Below are 17,263 nucleotides of genomic sequence, written 5' to 3' on the forward strand. Positions count from 1 at the left end.
AGAACTCTTTTGGATGGAAAGGTGTGGAAAAGAGATGGTGAGTCATGAAAAATTTGGACAAAATGAATTTATTTTCACCAAAGTATCTTTGAATACCACCAACAGAGACAAATCCCAGAGTGGTTAGTCTGTCACTCTGCAGAGATGTGACACTTCCTTCATTCATATGAGGCTTATGTGTAATTCCTGTAGGCATTTTCTGAGCAAATAATACACTGGAGAGAGTTCTTATTTTTCTGTCAGACAAAATATAGGTTTAATAGTTGTTTTAGAGATTTTTTTATAAAATACTAGTTTATCTGAAAAAAATCTTTATTGGAAACTGATTGTGGTCAAGAAACTGTGAAAGGTGAAAGGCATAGTTGTTCCTGACCTTGCTAATTTCCCCTCTTTCCCATTAAATAAACAGCTGCAATTCCCTATTATATGAGTGGGAATTGGCCTAGCTTAGACTGGTGTATGTAGGCCATTTTTATATGATATTTAGTATGAATGTGGAAGACAATTCAAGAGGTTTTTGTTTGCTTTTGTTTTGTTTGCTTCTCAAAGAGTTTCATTCACTTTGGTTTGAAAACTGATTACAGCTCAAACCAGGGAAGTGAAAAGGAATTCTTAACATTGTGTTCCTGAGGCTGGTGTCTCAAAGGTAGATTGATATTAAGAGCTGAAGATGATTTTGAAAATGACCTTCAACTTTCTTGTGTGAATAACTGGATAGAGCCAGCATAAATGCAGGGAGTTCTGATAAGAGGAAGGTGTCTCTGGACACATTGTCCCCTTGCCATACTGCTCAGCAAGCTGTGGAGGCCTGTGGGACTCTCTGTCTCAGCCTAATTTCCTTGCTTTTGCAATCTTACTACTGATGTCAAGACTGAAGATAATAATACGTGGTCGCTTACTTTGGAAGACAAATTATGAGTTAATGACTACACATGTTTGTGTACTGAGTAGATATCCCAGGTGTCAACTGACTTTACTATCATGACTGTCTTAAAGGCTACTGTCTCTCCAGTGTTACAGCTTCCTTCGTGTAGGCATCCATAACTTCTTTCCTTCCCCTGCTGTGTGTGACAGAACTTGAAGATTTTAAAGTCAATATACAGGTAAACCATGTTAGTTCTGTGATTCAACAAACTAGAAGGTGAGGGGAGGTTTTGTTTTTGTTTTTGGTGTTGTTTTTCTGTGTAGCCCTGGCAGTCCTGGAACCCACACTGTAGGCCAGGCTGCTCTCAAACTCACAGATCCTCTTCTCTCTTTCTCCCGAGTGCTATAATTAAAGGTGTGTGCCACCACTGCTCAGCAGTGAGGAAAGATCTTTATGGAATGTCCTTGGAACAGGAACCACTCTGACCTGTAATAGGGGACTCAGATAAATAAACCTGTCATTTCTTAAGTATGTCTGGAAGCAACTTGGTAAACACAATGGGCCCGAGAGAAGGATTCCCAGTCCCCTGTTCTATAGCAGTGGGAGGGACAAAAGCCAGGTATATAAAGTGATAGTGTGACTGCTCCAAGGTACGGCTGAAAGGAAGGATTTTATTGTAGATATGCGATAGAGGACAGCCAGAGGCATCTGGAAGATTCCATGTCAGGGAGGGTAAGTAAGAGACTGAACATGGCCAGAAGTTTGGACCAGGCCATGAGAGGAGAGGAAGAGAGCAAGAGCCAGAGTATAGGCAAACGAGACCAAGAGAGTGCATATCTAGAATAGCAGGATTATGAGGACAATGAGAAGCTGAGGTTACAGAAACCCACAGTCTGGAAGGAGTTTAGGGTGAAGACCTCAGTATTGAGAAGAGCCAGGATGCTGGCACAGTCTATGAAATGTATAACAGGTACTTGTGATACCCAGGGAGCCCGGAGGCCAGCATGTGCTTAGGGATGCTAATAGTCAGCACAGATAACCATTTGTCCCTTCTGACAGTAATAAGGAAATGACTGCTTTAGTAGAGGAAAACAGGCTTTACGAGCTCCAGAGTAATGCTGACTTCCCTCTAACCACCAGAATTTGGACTTGACACCAGGAAATATACATGTGTTAACTTGTCAGAACTATGTAAAATCTGTCCCTTGCATCCAGCCTTCTGCATTCCTGTTCTTCCAGTGTGGAATTCCAGGGAGGGGGGTTATAATTATTTGTAGTCTGAAAAGAAGGAGAGGCACTAAGTTTCTCTTAGAGTACCTCCCCTCCAGCAGTGGTTCCTGAGCCATAAATACCTAAAGAAGGGAATGTTTGCAATAGAGGTCACCTCCCTCTCTTGCTCCTCTGATGCAGTCATCAAATCTAGTGAAAGGGAGCCACAAGTATTTCTCCCTCAGTTGTTGAGAGGAGGGAGTTCTTATTTCTGCTATCTTTACCTGGCTCACACTTAGGACATCTTTAACTGCCAGCACCCTATTGGTCAGGTACAGGTTGTCATCATTCCTGTGTCAGGAAACATTTAGGAGGAAGAATCAAAATGTAAATGGATGCATCTGGCTTCTGAGCTCATATGCTGAAACATAATACTGTATTGTCTTCAACAAACAGTGTTTATTTACAGCTTTGGAAGTTATAAACCCCCATTTTATTTTGGTACTATAAACCATTGCATTTGAAAATCTAAGATTTCTGCTCTTTAAGAGCTTTCCAAGGAACTCTGATTCTAACTCTCAAGAATGAGCCTCCCCTTCTGTACCTCTCGCCTCCCTTCTGGAAGTGCAGTCCATTGCCCCATCTTTCCTTACGGTGAATAGGGCTCGTCTGTGGTAGATGGAGCTACCACAGCATAAATATGAAAGACAAAACGTGCAAAAACAAAATCCTCCCAATTTGGGAATGAATCAGGCAAGGGGCTAGGATCTTCCTGTTTGAAAATCATCGCTTTCAGTTTTCAGTGGGGTGACACAAAAAGCGCCCAGCATTCTTCTCATCACCTTTTCTTTCTGGTACCATAAGTTTCCTCACTTCAATTTCTTTTGTCTTTCTTTTGTGAGTGCGCCGTACCTGCGGCAGATGAAATTTGTGGCTTTCTGCCGTGTCAACATGTATTGATGAACCATAAATTCACAAAGTTCAGTGGTTTCAAGGGAAGCAATTTGTCAGACTATTCCACCTACTCCAGTAATCTGGCTGAGGCAAATGTAGGTTCTTTTAATACAGTCTTATTGACTAATATTAACTGTAATGTTAATAACTAATATTAACTCACAGCACACTGTAAATCTTTCTATGTACCTACATGCATATATGCTTTTTACGGAGTGAAAACAAGTTAAAGAGGGCAGCTGTAGAGTTCAAAAGGCTTCAGAGCTGGCCTGAGACCGAGCCTTATGGGTAAGAAGGACCCAGCCCAGTGCCTGGAGGAGCAACCTCATCCCTGAGGAGCTTTTTTCAAAATTTCCACTACCTGTCTCATGGAGGAGGAAAGACTCAGATATGGTGTTAGTTTTTGTTTGTTAGTTTAGTGGCCTTTGTGTATTTAGCCTTCACTGGGACACAGTGCCATTCTAGGAATAGGTAGAGTCATAGGATGTCTGTCCCTGAGAATAAACCCCAGCAAGTAAAAACCTTCAGTGTTCCAGACAAGTCGTTGTCTGCTTTGAGAAAAGTGTCTATCACACCTTCCGCAATCACAGAAGCAGAGCAATTGGATTTTAATTCAGACTGAGTCAGTTCGAGGCAGGATTCCAAACACAGATAAATGCTCAGTCAACTGGCATTTCTAAATAAAGTCCCTTCTCATGTGTGCTTTCAGTCCTTTGCTCAAATGGGCTCAGTTATGATTAAAAAATAAGCATGCAGTTTATAGCTGACAGCATCAGCTTTTCCGGGCATCATATTAAAGTCCACTCCCTGCCTCGAGCAGACCTTAGATTTCTTGTTTTTAAATTCACTTGTCTTTTCTCAAGCCCCAAAACACAACCCTGAATAAAATAGGATGACAGAGAAATGGGTTTGGTTCTCATTATTCTTTATTCTTTTGTGAAGCAGGACACACAGAGCTCACAGGAGCAAAGCAAGAGCATCTTTTTAATACAGACTGAAGGCTGAACTTTTCCCATCCCATCCCCAAATGACACCTTCCAAAAGCCTTACAAGTAGAAAATCACACCCCTGTTATTACACGGACCTGCTGTGTCTTATGAAGAATAATAATTCAATATATGTTTATTAAAGTAAATGATGTGGATTGGTATTCATATTTATATGCATTTCTTGTTAAGCCTTTTACTTTGTTTTATACTCTGGTGCTGGTGATCAAACTCAGACCTAATGCATGCTGGGAAAATGCTGTACCAGCAAACCACACCTCCAGTGTCTTTTCTGCATGCATCAGTTGTGCATTTTTTTCTCAGGGGGTTGGCATGCAATTTTTAGATTGTAAGTCCCTTGCTACAGATGGATTCACTACAATACAAAGGCAGAGGGTAGGTTCCTGTAATATTAGCTTAATATTTCCATAATAGGTAGGTTGTGTAGCTCATCAAAGCCACATAAAGCAACATCTTAAATACTTTTGACATAAGAGGTGTTTAAGAATTGCCATTCTGTACTACTGCAATGCAATGGCTACCTTCTCTCTTCAATGTTAATACCAACACCGTGTCTGTAAAACAGATCCCATTTAGTTCCAATATTAAATTTGCAGGATGACAAATGAATTTCTTGATGAAGACAGTAGTTCAGATTTTAAACAAATGCTTTACTTTCAGTTGTCTGGCACACGATATATTTTAAGAGGGAAAATTTGTCATTTTGATAATCAATTTACCTCAATTTTGGAAGTGAAATTTTGTAATACAGCATATTGCAGAGGAAGATAAATGCATCTCAAATTAAATCCATCATTAGTTTTGAAAAGTTTCATGTGCGCAGCTCTTTTATCTTTAGAAAATGATGTACCTCGCCCTATAATTACACTTGTAAATAATACACCAATACACAATATATAAGTTTCTTTTCACTCATGTGTTTTCATCTGTTAGACTTTGACATGGATGTGCTTTTGTGTTTGGCTAGAAGGATGTCAGAGGTCCCTGGGCCATGAGAAGCTTCTGCTGGTCAGTCTGGCATAGCTCATAAGTAGTTACTCATCGTGGCCAGTACACATTTTGCATCCTCTATGTTCTGTCTTAAAGTGAAGATGCATTGAGCATAGCAGCAGCAGCAGCAGCAGCAGCATTTCTTGTCCAGTGTCCTTTAGGTACACTGGTATCAAGTCAGATACCACTTTGTTTCCATGTACTCTAAAAGGAACTAGGAAATAGAAATTGGATTTATCATAGTTTTTCCAAACTGGGATTTTTTTTTCACTTTCCCCTTCATTTTGCTTGTAGCACTGCTACAATTTTCTAGAAGAGAGGAGACAAGAGACACGAAATATTCTGAGGTGGGTGATCAGTAATAAGCTCTTAGAACTGTGGGAAGCCTTTTCCTATTCTTCTGACTGGTGGCCTCCTGCTGGGGTCTTTTAGTCCCTTCTCTAAACCTGGGACTCCTGGAGGAAGTTTTATTTAAGAACAGACTAGGATGGCATATAAGGGCAGAGAGGGAGGAGTGATGAACAAAGGGGTCAAGACCAGGTTGGAAAAACCCACAGAAACAGCTGACCTGAACAAGGGGAAACTCATGGACCCCAGAGTGATAGTTGAGAAACCAGCATAGGACTGTTCCAGATCCCCTGAATGTGGGAAGTCTAGTTGAACTATGGGACCTCTGGCAGTGGATCAGTATTTATCCTAGTACATGAATGGACTTTGGGAGACCACTCCACATAAAGGGATACTCTCTCAGCCTAGACACATAGGGGAGGGTCTAGGCCCTGTTCCAAATAATATGACAGGCTTTGAAGATCCCCCACTGAAGGCCTCACCCTCCCTAGGGAGCAGAAAGTGGATGCGATAGGGCATTGGTGGGGGCCAGGGGAGGAGGGGAGGGAGAGGGAATTGGGATTGACATGTAAAACAAGCTTGTTTCTAATTTAAAATTTAAAAAGACAAAAAAAAAAGAGAAAAAAGAACAAACTAATTCTGTGGGGTGTGTGTGTACGTATGCATGTATGTATGTATGTGTGTGTGTATGTATGTGTGTGTGTATGTGAGAGGTACAGGCATGTGTCTGCAAGTGCAGGTGTCTGTGTGTACATTTGGAGAGCAGGCAAGGTCAGTGTTTAATTCTCTTGGCCTTATTCACTTGAGAAAGGGTCTCTTACTGAAGCTTGAGTTAGGCTGACAACCACCAGTTCTCCTGTGTCCACAGCAGGTACAGAAGGTCACACCCTGCTTTGTGCTTGGGAGCTGACATGTGAACTCAGGTTCTCATGTTTGCCCTGAAAGTGAGCCATCTCTCCAGCCTGGAAAGTTTTAATCTTATAGGATTCTTGGTTTTACTGTTCCCGGTTTGGTAATCTGACACCCAGGGAATCACAGTCACATTGCAGGAAAGGACTGAAGTACCTGTCTAGAATGTCACATACCCTACCAGGGCTTCAGCAGAGGGCCAAAGTGACAACAGGAGGTTTATCATACCTATGACTCACTCTGCCCTGCCTTTTTACTTTCAGTCTAGATAGAATATCACATTTTGTCTCTTACCCCTGGCTCCATCTTCCATGGGGCACCATGAATCTCATCTAGTTACCTTCTCTGTTCCTACAGCATGTGGTCCAAGCACAGTGTATCCCTGGGAAAATCCAAATAGGTTTTTCCTATATCAAATCACACCCTTATCTCAAAAAGAAAAAAAACTAGTTTATTCTGGAGCCAAGTATGAATAGTTGCAGTCCAGGAATACAGATTTGCATCACCACCAAGCCCCCAACTCCAATTTGCAACATGGTAACAGTTTCATTGAGTTTTCATAGTAACAGAACAGAGTTGTGAAATCAAGGCTCTTTTAAAACACGTAGGCGGGGAGCATCAGATAGGTAGGTTAGAGCTAGACAGGGAGATCTGTTAGAGACCTCAAATGTTATCTGATGGCATCCTTACTTAGCCTTAAGGCTTGTGGAAGTTCATTTTGAAGGCTTTATCTCATCATCACAATATGTTAAGTAAGACTCCAAGATAGGTAAGGAATGGCATGGCTATAACAGGACCTGATGGGAGGTGGAGATAACTTGGCTCCCGGCCTGAAATAACCTAAGGCTTCATAATCACTGAATTTCCAATCAGCTTGTGGCCCTTATAGAATCTTTGAGTTTCAAGGCCACCATTGACCCCCAGTGTGTCTAATCACAGGGCTATGACTATCATGAGCATATTTGATCACTCTGTCATAGATATTCTTTCACTGCACATCTTTTCACTTCTCACCCATCCCTACCCTCGGAGAAAAGAACCCTGCAGAAAACACTAGCTCCTGCTATTACTTGTTACTTAGCACTGCTCTAAGTGCTTTCTATGCTTTAAGTCACTCAACCTTTCTTCAATCTAGCACAGTGCAGACTTTTTGTATCGAATGATTACCTTACAAATTCACCACATATATATTCACTGCACATAGTATTCTGTTGCAGAAATATATTTTATTACAAGTATGTAATGTGCATTGAGGATGTATTGTATGTCTTCCTCACAATTCAGATACTCACCAGATGACGTGACTGAGATTATAGACAATTCAGTGTCATGCCCTAAATTAAAAAGAAGTGAATTCCTACTTCAACCTTATATTATTTGGAGTTAACATTTCCTGTTTCAATCCTACATTTGGAATTAACAGACAATTTTAAATAATACATAGTAAAATAATAAGTAATAATACTATATTAACACTATACTATATTGAGCATTTGGCCTGTGCTTTGTTTGATTTGGTTTGGCTTTCATTATTTGAGAGTACTGACTGGTGTTTGAACTCCGGCCCTCACACATGTTAGGCAAGAACTTACTGCTGAGCTGTACAGCTTATTCTGCACCACTATTAATAAACATAAGATATTTAAAAGTCACATAATTACTTTGAGTTGTCAAGTGAAGACACTGAGTTTCAAAGTGATTAGGTAGCTTGCTTAAGGTAACAGTTAGTTGATTTAAACTGAGTTGATTAAGTAATAATAAGATGCATGTGAATGACGTTATGGCGTCATAGATTATGTGTAGTATAGGATGGGGAACTTTGTCTTGTGACTTTCGTAGTGGAGTATTATATCCAGAGCTTTGTGTGTAGTATATAGTATGTATGTAGTATACTTGTAGTATGGGGGTAGCATGAGTGTAGTAAGTATCTAGTATTCAGGTATTATGCATGTGGAATGTGTATAGCACATATTTATGTATTTAACCTGTGTGTAGTATGTTTGTCATATGGAATGGAGGTTCTTGTTTCCTGTGATTTTTGTGGTATGCTGTCACATCTATAGTGATGCTACTTTACATGTGGCAAGGGGTGTATTATGAGCTGGCTAAATTAAATGTCATCATGTGGGCCCTTGACAGCAGGAGAAAAAGGAAGAAGAGGGCATCGGAGATACGCAGTCATGGAGGTTAGCTATTCTAGGCTTGAGGGTAATGCCCAGCCTGCTGACCTGATGACATACTTCAGCTATGAGGAACTGTCGACACAGTGCCTACCCAACCCTATGGAAAAGTTGATCTATAGACTTAATCAACAGTGAATGTCATTTTAACTATTGGTGGTAATTCATTATAAAGGAAACTAAAGCATATTTGCTAGCTGGAAGCAGGTGTTATAATAAATTAATTGTCTGAAAGTAGCTTTTAACTCTAGGAGCACATGAAGAATGGGTAGATTTTAAAGAACTTGTTTAAAAGCAAACACACAAAAACCTTAGATTGCTTTGAACAGATTTGGTGAGTTGAGAAACTCATTCTGCTCACATAATAGGAGATACTGAGAAAAGGCTCAAGGCCAGGTAAGTGTGGGCAAGAAGACTGAACGTTCTCAATAATCTTCAGTGTGTGATCCAGATATCACAAAATACATTTCCAGGCCACTATTTACTCCTGGTGTCCAGCTACAGGGCTGTGACTATCATGAGCACACTCCACCATTCTGTTTTTAATACTCTTTCATTGTGCACCTTCTCTACTTCTCTGATCCTGGGAGGCAGGCTGTGACTCCTCGGTCACTCAGTTAGCTCAACTGGAGCTGAACTATAAATGTGACTCATCCAGAAAGGATCTGGGCAGGAGCCTTGTACCTGTGACATAGCAGCAGAGTCACCAAGTTTTTCAGCAAATAGAAACACCGCTGGTGAGAAGGAAAGCCATGGCCTACAATGAAGAGACTGGTAGCCATCTAAGTTCTGTGGGGTGCACTGAGATACCGTTGCTGGAAGAATCTAGGCACAGCTTTAGAGCAAACTTAACTTATATTGGTATTTGCTCAACTCAGTGCTCATTTCCTTACATTTTCCCCATGATGATAGTAAGACTCCAGTAGGTTGCACATATAGTATGATTATCAGCAATGACTTAAACTTTGCAGGACATATACCATCCTTGGCCCAAGTCTACCTGTGTTATTCTTAGGACACACAGGAGCATCTTGACTGTGTGGTTTCTCATAGGACACACGTTTAGAGCCCTGGGATGGCTTTCTGGAGGATTGGCAAGGATTCCTCTTCCTTTCCTTGCAAGCAGAGAGCCACGTAGATCAGCTGCATCTCAAAATAGCTGACGCAATTACATTTTATTCTGACGTGCAGCTCTAGAGATTCCAATCTAAGATCTTGGTACTGGGTCTCTGGCAACAAGAGACAATGAAGGTGGGGTGTCTTATCAAGGAAGCCTCTACCTCCAGCCTATGTCTTACCAGTTAGGAGGAAAAAGAAACTGGAGGGATGTTGGTCCCACTATCCTTTTTGAGAATGCACTCTCTATGACCTTTACTCTTCCCACCTCCCACCTCTAAAAACATCCTTCCAGTCATCTAGGAATTAAACCTATGACAACTGGGGGAACAGTTCTCCAAGCCATAGCTGCAACCATGTACACACGCTATATATTCCTAGTTGGCGTTGCTCTCGGTGTCCTTTAAAAAGTATGAGTGTAAATAAAACAGAACTGTAGAGACATAATTTGAGTGGAGATTTTATTTTGCTCAATTGATCTTATGCATTTTATCCTTGATTATGTATACTGAGCACCTGGTACACATAGCTCTTAAATTGTGGGTTGACAAAAATCTTTGTGTTGAATTTTGCTTTTATAGAACCTAGCTGTCTGAAAGAAAAAGCATAAAAATTGTTTTTTAAATAATTTAGGGATGATTATATGCTAATCCTTATGGTTCAGATTTTAATCGTACATAACAGAGTAATGATGATCTTGCAATAAATGCAATAAATGGAACGTCACTGAAGCATGTAGGCAGTTCAAAGCAAAAGAGTTGCAACAGACAATCTGTAATATGTTGGCATGGGAATGAGCAGGCAGAGGAGACAAGGACAAATGAAGGGGGAAAATGTCAGGAATTAGATTTTCTGATGTATGGGAGCATAGACTTTGCAAAAGCAAGCTTTGTTGGATTACATTCTGTTACATGTATGTTAGACAACAAGAGGGACATAAAGATTCTCAGACAAAGACCTGACCTATTGCCCATGATGTTTAAGAGAGTTCCTTCATTAGGCAATGTGGATCTGAGGACCACCTAAACTGTGAGACCCGGAATTCACTCTGTAGGGGAAACAATAATAGCAGTAGGCTCGTTATTTGATTATATGAAATAAAGATAATGCTAATTTACATAATTCCCTACTACAATTCTAAATGAGCTAACTGTGACCTTTGTTGTAGAGGAATCCCAGGCAGGAAGTGTGGCACAATCATACTAACAGCTGAGGAGCTGAACTGTTGCAGGGTAAGTAAATATTTTCTTGTGGAAAATAGTCTTTTTGAAACTGTATTTTATCAGTTTTTGAGAATTCTATACAATGTATTTTGATCATATTCACTGGCTTCCCCAATTCTTCCTCATCTTTATCCCCTTCTTTACATACCTAATTCTATGTCCACTTTAAAATTAAAAAGGTAGAAATACAATAAAAAAATATCCAGTCTGGTTTGTGCTGCCCTTACACTGTCAGTTTTGAGGCTATCCACTAGAGAGTGGTGGACACACCAGCTATCACATGATCAGAAATAAAATGACTGTCCCTGTCCCAGCGGCTATCAACTGCTCTAGCGCCTCTGCTGGGGTGATACTTTGTGCCCATTTCCCATCTCTAAGCAGGGATTTGGGGGGGCTTGGACTTGAATAAGTCTTGTGCATGCTGCCACACTGCTGTGAGTTCAGAGGTGACACTGAGCTGTTGTGTCCAGAAAACAGTTTCCTTGTGGTCTTCAACCCACCTCTGGCTCTTATAAATGTTTTGTCCTATCTTCCACAGTGATCACTGAGTCTGACGGAGGAGTGGGTATGAAATAAATTAGAAATAAGCTTGCTTCACATGTCAATCCCAGCTCCCTCTCCCTTCCCTCCTCCTGCACTCCCCCACCATCCCCCCAGCCTCACACCCTATCCCCACTCTCTTCCACATAGGGGATATCCAGAGTCTGTCATTTTGTTCAGGGAAGGTTCCTGGCACTCCCTCAAGGGTCCAGGCTGAAAGAGCATCCCTCATTGTGGGATGGGCACCTAAAGTCCATTTGTATGCCAGGGATAAACACTACCCAAGGCTCCATAGATTGTCTAGGCCTCCTCACTGACACCCACATTCAGGGGGTCTGGATCAGTCCCATGCTGGCCTCCCAGCCATCAGTCTGGGGTCCAAGAGTTCCCCCTTGTTCAGCTATTTCTATGGGTTAAACCAGCCCAGTCTTGACCCCTTTGCTCATCAGTCCTCCATTTCTGTCACTAGATTCCAGGAGTTCAATTTAGTGTTTACCTGTGGGTATCTGCCTCTGCTTATATCAGTCACTGGATAAAGGTTCTTTTTCCCAGACTCTCTGGCAGTGGGATTGTGTGCTGGCACTCCCCTGATTCATATCTACGATCCATATATGAGTGAGTACATACCATGTTTCTGTTTTGGAGACTGGGTAACCTCACTCAGGATGGTTTCTTTTAGTGCCATCCATTTGCCTGCAAATTTCAAGATTCCATTTTTTCCCGCTGAATAGTACTCTATTGTGTAAATGTACCACATTCTCTCTATCCATGCTTCAGTTGAGGGGCATCTTCTCTTTTTTTCATATTTATTCATTTGTTGTTGTTGCTGGGCTTTTTATTTGTTAGCCTGTTGTGATTTCATTTGAAATCTTTTTATACATGTGTATGTGTACATTTTAGGAAAGTTAAAGTATAACTGTTATGAAAGATTTTTAGTGTCAGTAGTCTTTCCCCATATTTTCTCCTCTACCTCCATCCCATCTAACCCTTCGTCTCCCATTACTCCCTAATATCCTTTATATTTCTATCTCTCATCCCTTGAAAGCTCCTCCTCTTGGCCTCTCAGTAATTCCCTGACTTAGATGGGTATTCCAAAGGAAACACACATATCTGGAGTCAATGTTAGCATCCTCAGATGAGAGAAAGTACATGAAATTTGTCTTCCCGAGCTTCTGTTACCTTGCTCACAATGACTCTTTCCAGTTCCATTCATTTGCCTACAGATTTAATAGTTTCATTTTCCCTAGCAACTGAATAGTATTTCATGCTATAAGTATACTGCATTCTCATTATCCATTCAATAGCTGATGGTCATTTAGGGTGTTTCCATTTCTTGGTTGTTGTAAATAGAATCTATGGGGCCCCTGGTAATGGAACAGTAGTCATACCTAGTATGTGAATGGACATTGGGAGCCCATTCCCCATAGAGGGATACCCTCTCAGCCTAGACACATGGGGAAGGACCTAGGCCCTGACCCAAATGATGGGACAGACTTTGATGATCCCCTTTCTATGGAGCAAAAGAGGGATGGGATGGAGGTCAGTACGGGGCATAGGAGAATGGGAGGAAGAGGGATCTAGGATTGATATACAAAATAAGATTGTTTTTAATTTAAATTAAAAAGGGAAAAACAGAAAATGCCATGCCCCACTCTGTGTGTGTGTATGTGTGTGTGTGTGTGTGTGTGTGTGTGCCTGTCTGTCTGTCTGTCTGTCTGTCTGTCTGTCTCCTTCTCTTTAAAAACAAAACAAACAAAAAAAAAATTGGAACACACACACATACCCAAATGCACAAAAACACAAAATTGGAAACCAAAAACCAAATGTACAAGTAATGACCAAAAGGACAAAAAAATGCCCCAAACAAAGAAATGAAGACAAAAAGTCTACATTTTGTGTTAGCAATCTACTTCTGGGCATGAGACCTGGCCTTATGTGTGGCTAGTATACCCAGTAGAGACCACATTGGAGAAGGCTATCTTTTCCTTTGCAAGAGAGTAGCAATTGTACATTGCCCAGTTGTGGGTCTCAGTGTTAGCTTACATCTGCTACAGGAGGGAGCATCTCTGATGATAGCTGAGCAAGGCGAAGTTCTCTGGGTACAGCAGAATATCATGAGGGAGTCATTTTGTTCCCATGTTCCTTTAATAGGACAATGGTATTTGTTTTTCCACTAGGGTCATGTCTCAGCTTCTCGTGTACCCTAGCAGTGTCAGGGGTGAGTTCTACATGAATGGGCCTTACATCCAAGCAGAGAGTAGTTGGTTGCTCCCAAAACACTTGTGCCACTGTTGTCCCCAGCATATCTCACGGGCAGGTCACCATTGTAAAGCACAGGGTTTGTAGCTGGGTTGATGGTTCCCTTCCTTACTTGGTAGCTTTCAGAGTACATTCCAGTACCATGAAGGGTAGTCAGTAGGGGTGAAGACTCTAGCTAGACATCAGCCCAATTTCTCCACATTCAAATGTTATCAGGACCTTATCAGTTTCTGGAGAGCAACCAATAGCCTTGGGAGTAGTCTGTGATGTTTGGGAGTTTCCAAGGAGCCCTTTAGCCAACAATTCAATGAGTTGTAATCCTTTCCTGGCAGTGGAAATTTTACTTGGTGGCATAAAATGTTGAATTTAGACATTCTCTCTCCTATAATTGGTGAATCCATTTACATTTTTCATATACATATATATGTTAAGAAGCTTCTTCAGGAGCAGATTGCCATGTGGCTCCTCAAGTAGACTTTACTGTTAGTTGTTTCTCCCATAGTCTCTCCTTCCTTATTCCTCTCTTCGATCCCCTTCTAAATCTTTCCACTCCAGTTTCTTGCCTGCCTCTTCTATTTGAGATCTCCTCCCTCCTAGACCCCTAATATGTACCTAAGCTCATGGTTATATGGATTGCAGCCCACGTATTGAAGGCTTAAAGTTAACATCTACACATGAGAGAAAACATACAATATTTTTATTTTGAGCATATTGCTTCACTCAGGACGACATTTTCTGGTTCCATTCATTTACCTGCAAATTTCATAATTTTATTTTTAATAGGTGAATAACATTAAAATGTATAACTGCAACATGTGTTCATTATCCATGTATTGGTTGATGGCCATCTAGACTGTTTGCAGTTTCTGGCTACTATGAATAGAGCAACAGTGGACATTTGTGAGCAAGTGTCTATGTGTTCGGATATAAAATCTTTTGTGTATTTGTCCAATGGTAGTATAGCTGGCTCTTGAGGTAGATCTATTCCCAGGTTCCTGAGTAAGTGCCACGCTGATTTCCACAGTGGCTATGTAAGCAGCAATGACTAAGTGCCACCCTTTCCCCACACTCTTGCCAGCATGAGCTGCCACTTGTTTGTTTTATCTTGGCCATCCTGAAAAAAATAAAATAAAATGAAATCTCAAAGTAGTTTTATCTTGTGTTTCCATGATGACTAAGAAATGTCGAACATTTCTTAATTGTTGTTCAGCCATCTATGTTTTATCTTTTGAGAACTCTCTGTTTAGTTTTGTTTCCCATAGTTTAATTTGGTTATTTGTTTTCTTGACATTCCATTTATTTAGTTCTTTATGCATCTTACATACCAAGTCTCTATCAGATATTAAGATTTTTTCCATTTTCTAGCCTGTCACTTTGCCTGAATGATAGTGTTGCCTACATAGAGAAGGTTTTTTAGTTTCATGAAGTCCTATTAATAAAATAAAGTCTTAGCGCCTTTGCTATTATTGTCCTGTTCAGAAAATCTTCCATGAAAATGAGTTCATGGCTATTTCCCATATTCTCTTCCACTAGATTAAGTGTATGTGGACATAGGTTGAACTCTTTGATGCATTTGGAGTTGAATTTTGTACAGGGTAATAAATATGGATCTACAGACTACCTTCTATATTCAGTCATCCACTTTCACCAGCACCATTTGTTAATGATGCTTTTTTATCAATTGTGTATTTCTGCCTTCTTTATTTAAAAAAATCAGATAGTCAGAGGTTTGTGGATTCATGTCTGGGATCTTAGTTCATTTCCATTGATAAACTTGTCTGTTTTTATGCCAGTAGTATGTTGCTTTTTTATTACTACAGCTCTGTAGTAAACTTGAAATTTGGGGTGGTAATACCTCCAAGAGTTCTTTTATCATTCAGAATTGTGTTAGCTGTCCTGGGATATATATTTATTTGATGTGTGTGTTTTCCTAGGAAGCTGAAAATTATCTATTCAATTTCTGTGAAAAATTGTTTTGAAATTTTGATAGAGATTGCATTGAACCTGTATTTGCTTTTGCTAGGATGGACATTTTCACGATATATTAATACCACTGATTCTTGAGCATGGGTATATTTCCATATTCTAATGGCTCCTTCAATTTTTTAAAAGATGCTGTATTTTCAGTTCTAAAATGCTTTAAATTTCCTGCTTGATTTTTTGCTTTGACTCATTCTTCATTCAATAATGAGTTATTCAATTTCCCTGAATTTTTTGTTGTTTCTGTTGTTGATGATATCCAGACATAATGTCAGATAAGATGCAGGACATTATTTCAGTTTTCTCATATCTCTTGAGATTTTCTGTATTTCCCAGTATGTTGTCAATTATGGAGAAAGTTCCCCGAGATGCTAAGAAGATGGTATATTCTTTTGTATTTCAGTGAAATGTTCTATAAATATCTGCTAAGCCCATGTGATTTATGACATCATGTATTTCCAGCATTTTTCTTTAGTTTCTGCTTGGATGGCCTGTCTATTGGCAAAAGTAGGGTGTTGAAGTCACCCACTTTAAATTGTGAGAGTCCATGTGTGATTTTAGCCATAGTAGTGTTTCTTTTATGAACTGGGAACCCTTGTATTTGGTGCATACAAGTTTAGGATTGCAATATCCTCTTTTGAATTTTTTGATGAACTGTAGTGTCCTCTATCTATTTTGACTTGTTTTGGTTTTAAGTTTAATTTGTCACATATTAAAATTACTGTACCTGCTTGTTTCTTGGGTCAGTTAGCTTGGAATACCTTTTTCCGTCCTTTTATTCTGAGGTGATGTCTATTTTTGATGGTAAGCTGTGTTTCTTGGATACAGTAGAAAAATAGGTTCTATTTTTTAATCCAGTCTGTTAGTTTGCATCTTTTTATTGAGGAATTGAAACCATTGATATTGGGAGTCATCAATGTGCAGTGGTAATTGATTTCTGTTATTTTGTTCTTATGGCTTTTTCCCCTCTCTTTTGTTTTACTTTTTTGGGATTACTTATTTCTTGTATCTTCTTAGGTGTGATTAGCATCTTCACCATGAAATTTTGCTTCTAATGTATTCAATAGAACTATATTGGTAGATAGACATTGCTCTGTCTATCAATAGACATTGTTTATCTTTCTCAATTTATTGTGACCAATAGTTTCGGTGGATTTAGTAGTCTGGGCTGACATTTTTGGCCTCTCAGAGTTTGTAGAATATCCATTCAGGTCCTTCTGGCTTTTAAAATTTTCTGCTGAGATATCAACCATTATCTTAATTGACCTGCCTTTATATATTACTTGACCTTTCCCCCTTGAAGCTCTTAATGTCTTTCATTGTTCCATATGTTTAGTATTATGTGTAATGAGGATTTCTTTCCTAGTCCTGTCTATTTGGCGTTCTGTCTGCTTAATGTATCTTGATAGCCACCTTCTTATTTGGGTTAGGATTTTTTTCCTTGTTTTTATTGAGTTATACATCTTTTCCCTGTCCCCTTCCTTCCTCCCCTTCTACCCTCCCAGGTTGGGAAATTTTTATTCTATGATTTTGTTGAAAATATTTTTTGTACTTTTGACCCTGGGTCTCTTATAATTTTTCTTATTATTCATAGATTTTCTCTTTACTTGGTGTCCAAGATTTACTAGTTCGTTTGTGCCTGACTATTTTTATGTTTAACACTCTTTTGACTTAGGTAATCAT

The 17,263-nt window shown here is 39.8% G+C and overlaps 1 protein-coding gene across 1 annotated transcript in view; it reads left to right on the forward strand.

Annotated features, from left to right (window-relative positions):
- Positions 1-17,263, forward strand: part of Cpne8 (copine 8) — a 190,495-nt gene that overhangs the window by 90,569 nt on the left and 82,663 nt on the right. The window contains exon 7 of the mRNA XM_040753968.1: positions 10,747-10,810. Within this exon, the coding sequence (XP_040609902.1) occupies positions 10,747-10,810 (64 nt within the window). The remainder of the gene's footprint in view (positions 1-10,746; positions 10,811-17,263) is intronic.

This window comes from Mesocricetus auratus, unplaced genomic scaffold (genome assembly GCF_017639785.1).
Source record: "Mesocricetus auratus isolate SY011 unplaced genomic scaffold, BCM_Maur_2.0 Super-Scaffold_100010, whole genome shotgun sequence".
Lineage (NCBI taxonomy): Eukaryota > Metazoa > Chordata > Mammalia > Rodentia > Cricetidae > Mesocricetus > Mesocricetus auratus.